General features: G+C 37.5%; 1 protein-coding gene across 1 annotated transcript; it reads left to right on the forward strand.

Annotated features, from left to right (window-relative positions):
* Positions 1-3531: 3531 nt before the first annotated feature.
* Positions 3532-4056, forward strand: LOC131805712 (uncharacterized). Its single transcript, XM_059129255.1, has one exon. It carries the CDS (start codon positions 3532-3534, stop codon positions 4054-4056), a length of 525 nt encoding a protein of 174 aa, XP_058985238.1.
* The last annotated feature ends 1286 nt before the right edge of the window (positions 4057-5342 follow it).

Below are 5342 nucleotides of genomic sequence, written 5' to 3' on the forward strand. Positions count from 1 at the left end.
CCTTCTGCCCCACAAGTGGTAAAGGGCTTGGCAACATATATCCGGTTTTGTCAGACGTGATACACACGCATCTTGTACACAAATTTCTTTGGAAAAAATTTAAATATCAACAATGGCATCGCTTCAAGACCTTATAGTCCAACAAGAAGTAAGGGGTAGTAATTTCGAAAAATTCATAGCGACAATTAGGAAGGCACCGCTTGAAAATGATTCAGAACCCCAAGCATCAGCCCAGGTTAAGGAACCTGCGTCGGCTCAAGTTGGGGGACTGGCTCGGTCGCCTTCTGCAGAGTTTGGAAAATATAGAAACGGGACAATCAAAACATTGGCAAGCTCGCCAGAAAATGATTCAGAACCACAAGCATCAGCCCAGGTTAAGGAACCTGCGTCGGCTCAAGTTGGGGGACTGGCTCGGTCGCCTTCTGCAGAGTTTGGAAAATATAGAAACGGGACAGTCAAAACAAGTCTATGTGATAAAAGAAGAGTCGATTAAAAGGCTGTGGAGTCAAATTACAGGCCTGTACGATGAAATTTGGCAACAGGTCGAGGATGCTTCGAGAATCGGGCTGAATCAAGACAACTACGATAGCCTAGAAGATGCGGTTCAAAGCAACTTGGTAAGGCTGGCAATGGTGGACAAGCAGCATCTTCCTAATGTCCAAAAGATGTGGTACTTAAAAACAAATTTGTCGGGCGAAGTTGGAAAACTCATAAGCCACTTAGCCTTGACAGAGGACAACTACGCAACTGCATGGATGTTGCTCCAAGAACGGTACAATAACAAACGGGTTCTTGTTTCAACATTGGTAGAACGTATTCTGAACCAGCCAACAGGAACCTCATCAACCGCTTCTATCAAAGCTTTGCATGATACGACGAGGGAATATATGCTGGCCCTGAACAACCTGGATATTGACACTTCGTCGTGGGACGCGAGTTACGTACCTTCACCCTAATGTTGCCATTAACGCTGACGACGACATCAGCATTATTGTCCAGAAATACTTGAAACAATAACATAAGAACGATCGCACTGATGTTGCTTCCGTTGCCAGTGCTAAATCAATATTTCGAAACAATAAATTCTGAATCAGCTAAACCAATAAAATCAATAATATACAAAATAAGCATAATCGATATACGGAATAAGCATAAACAAAACGTTTTTTAAAGTCAACAGAAAGCCGCAACAATGTTACACAACATTGTCGCCGTATCTGTCAACTTAGCATTAATACAAAATAAATTGTCAAAAAGAACTTGAATACATTTAGTCTTAAGATCACAGAAGAAGAATAAAGTGGCATTAAGCCAAAGCTCTTGTCATTTTATTTTTTTCATTTTTTCATACCCGTAATTGGCGCAGTCGCGGAACTTAGCATCAAAAGATACTAAGAAAAGAACCAGACATTAAAATTAGTGTGTCAAAACCACTAATAACATTTAAAAAAAAATAATAATAACTAACACACTTAATAACATCAATACGTACAATAACGAACTTAGAAACGAAATCTTATATCACGATCAAATAATAAAATTAAAATTTCTGAATGACAAAATAGATATCATACTGGACTCTATAGCCTCGGCTAGATACAAACTATTTCATCCATCCATATTAACAAGCGAGGAATTAAGTAAATGCAGTATCGATTTTTATAAAATTAAATTAATAAAAATGGATGTAATGATTCATGAGGGAAATATAGTTATCGCTATCAAAATTCCCATTGACATCATCACTACTAAAATCATACGCATTATTCCTATTACTAACAGTAATAATGAGAAAATAGACGCAGAAATCGAGGAAATAATAAACATAAATAACAAAACCGACAAGTTTGAAGACGAAAAACCTCTAAGAGAACTTAAGCTAAGCAAAAATTGTATAACGGAAAATAATTGTAAATTAATAAAAGACTTCAAAACAGTAGTAGAGGTAATAAAAGATGGCACGATACTCATACAAAATGCAAATAAAATGTTAATAAAAGAGAAATGTAATGAAAGAGAAATAACTCACACAATAGAAAACAACACTCTTATTGAATTTATAAACTGTACAATCATAATAGAAGATGAACAATATTCAAACAAACAAGAAATATATATTCAAAAATTTGACGAAGATAACATGAAAAAAAATTATAATTTTTCAAGTACACCATCATTCAAGGAAATAGTAATAAGAGAAATAAAAAATATTAAAGAAATACAAGAACTAAAAATAAGGAACATAATTTCAGATACAAGCACAATTGCAATAATAATAATTTTAAGCATTACTATTATATATGTTTTTCTAAAACTAAGAACAATCCAAAATAAATACAGAATTCAGGAGAATCCTATGACAAAAGGGGGAGGAGTTACGTACCTTCACCCTAATGTTGCCATTAACGCTGACGACGACATCAGCATTATTGTCCAGAAATACTTGAAACAATAACATAACAACGATCGCACTGATGTTGCTTCCGTTGTCAATGCTAAATCAATATTTCGAAACAATAAATTCTGAATCAGCTAAACCAATAAAATCAATAATATACAAAATAAGCATAATCGATAATATACGGAATAAGCATAAACAAAACGTTTTTTAAAGTCAACAGAAAGCAGCAACAATGTTACACAACATTGTCGCCGTATCTGTCAACTTAGCATTAATACAAAATAAATTGTCAAAAAGAACTTGAATACATTTAGTCTTAAGATCACAGACGAAGAATAAAGTGGCATTAAGCCAAAGCTCTTGTCATTTTAATTTTTTCATACCCGTAATTCGCGCTATTGATGCAATTGATTACGAAGAAGTTGGATCATGCGTTGTACATACGGTTTATACAATCGTTAAAAAGACCGAAGGAGGTCCCTTCCATGAAAGAACTCTTTGCATTTTTGGAATTGCAGTTTGAGTCAATGGAATCGATTGGGAAAGTGGCAACTGCTCACAAAGGTTCAAGCTAAGCTGTTTCGTCCATAACATCAATGGAGAATCACAGTAATTGCAAACTATGCAAAAATGGCCAACATCGTCTTTATCAATGTAAGCAATTCTTGGCGATGTCAGAATCTGAAAGATTCCAATGGGTACAACAACATAGAATGTGCGTGAACTGTTTTAAGGCTGATCATATAGCGAAAAACTGCACATCTAGTAACTGCAAGAAATGTAATAATAAACACAATACATTATTACATTTATCAAGGAGATCTCAATCACCATCAACAGGCTTAAATCGAACGTCAACCACAAGTAGCAATCATACACCAGTCAATACTGTTGTAATTTCTTCGGCATCAGCAGAAGATCAGAAGAACGTAATTTCTGCCACTGCGAGAGTCACCATAAAAGCTGCAAATGGTATGTCAGGCGAGTTCAGAGCTGTGCTTGATTCCGGTTCACAAGTAAATATTGTTACAGAACGGCTGATTAAAAGGTTATCAATTGCAACAACAGAGACCTCTTTGTCTATTGACGGAGTTGGAAAAATCCAGAAGAAGGCTTATCATCGTGTGAACATGCAAATGTTGTCTAACAATTCTGGATTTTCATCTTATTTGGAAGCATTTGTTTTACCAACGATTATACCTGCACAACCGAATCACGATTTGGACATATCTAACTGGCAGATTCCAACGAGCATTAAATTGGCGGATCCAAATTTTAACATACAAGGAAAAATTGACATCCTACTCGGGGCGGAGTTTTACTTCAGCCTAATGCAACCGGGTACAATAAAACTGAATAATAATCAACCAATTCTGCAGAATACTGCGCTTGGCTGGATTGTAGGCGGCTTAATAGAACAATCATCAACGAACGTCACATCAGCAGCGCTAACATGTGCAATTTTCGGTAGTGAAACTTCACTGGCACAATCAATTGAGAAGTTATGGAAACTCGAGGAAGTAGCATCAACAGAAAGGGTAATGTCTCCACTGGAAACCCGCTGCGAGTCTCATTATAATCAGCATGTCCAAACGGATCAGAACGGTAGATTCATTGTTAGTTTTCCTTTCCAAGAATCTCCAACAACATTGTGAAAATTTCATGCGATGGCGTATAACCGGTCCATGAGTCTTGAACGTCGGCTTCTTCAGAAGGATGATATCCGCATGCAATACATCAAGTTCATGAAGGAATATGAAATGCTAGGACACATGCAGAAAATTGACGTGAATATAGTGTCGAACCCTAAATAATTCATTCCGCATCACTGTGTGCTTAAACCAGATAGTACCACGACAAAATAAAGGTGGTATTTGATGCATCCGCGAAAACGTCATCGGGTCATTCGTTAAATGACATTATGTACACAGGACCAACTGTGCAAAGCGAACTGTTCTCTATCCTGCTACGGTTCCGATTACCAAAGTTTGTCTTCACAACTGACATTGAAAAAATGTATAGACAAATCTTAATTCACCCCGATGATCAGAAATATCAACTGATCATTTGGAAGGAAGACCCATCGCACCCAGTTAGCTGTTACAATCTCAATACTGTTACATATGGAACTCGTGCAGCACCATACCTTGCCACAAAGTGTCTACAGAAAATCGCAGACGACAACTTGGATCGCTATCCCCTTGGTTCAGAAATGCTAAAAGAAAACTTTTATATGGACGATGATCTCGGTGGTTCTGATAGCTTAAACATAGCGATGGAGACGCAAAAGGAATTGATAATCATTTTGAAAAAGCACGGCTTCAACTCAAGAAAATGGTCGTCAAACAGTCCAAGATTGCTAAGGGATATACCTTATAGTGATCGGAAAGTCAATCTAGATTTTGATGAAAGCAAAACGATAAAGACTTTGGGACTATTTTGGATGCCTCAGGCCGACCGTTTTTGCGTGAAGGCAAATATTGATCATTGTCAAGTAATAACGAAACGATCAGTTACGTCTGAGCTAGCGAAACTCTTTGATCCACTTGGTCTGCTTGCACCAATTGTTGTAAAAGCAAAGATGTTTATCCAGCAGCTGTGGCAACTTGCATTAGGATGGGATGAACCATTACCCGAAAAACTTTGTGCTACCTGGAAAACATTTCGAAGCGAGTTGGAAAGTCACAACAATTTCAAAATACCACGGCATGTATTCGGTGGGCAGATTCCGGCAAAGGTGCAATTACATGTGTTTGCCGATGCGTCGGAGAAAGCGTTTGGCGCTGCTGTATACATTCGCTTTGTTACAAAGGATGGTCTCGTAGCTGTACGCCTGATCTGCGCTAAATCCAGAATTGCTCCGTTGAAACAGCAAACACTTCCTCGACTAGAGCTTTGTGCCGCAGTGGTAGCAGCTGAACTGGGAAATAGAGTAAGGATT

Source organism: Musca domestica, unplaced genomic scaffold (genome assembly GCF_030504385.1).
Source record: "Musca domestica strain aabys unplaced genomic scaffold, Musca_domestica.polishedcontigs.V.1.1 6, whole genome shotgun sequence".
Taxonomy (NCBI): Eukaryota; Metazoa; Arthropoda; class Insecta; order Diptera; family Muscidae; genus Musca; species Musca domestica.

What these genes read in the sequence shown, in the direction of transcription:
- LOC131805712 (XM_059129255.1), top strand. Translation starts at nt 3,532, where the DNA reads ATGCAAATGTTGTCTAACAATTCTGGATTTTCATCTTATTTGGAAGCA.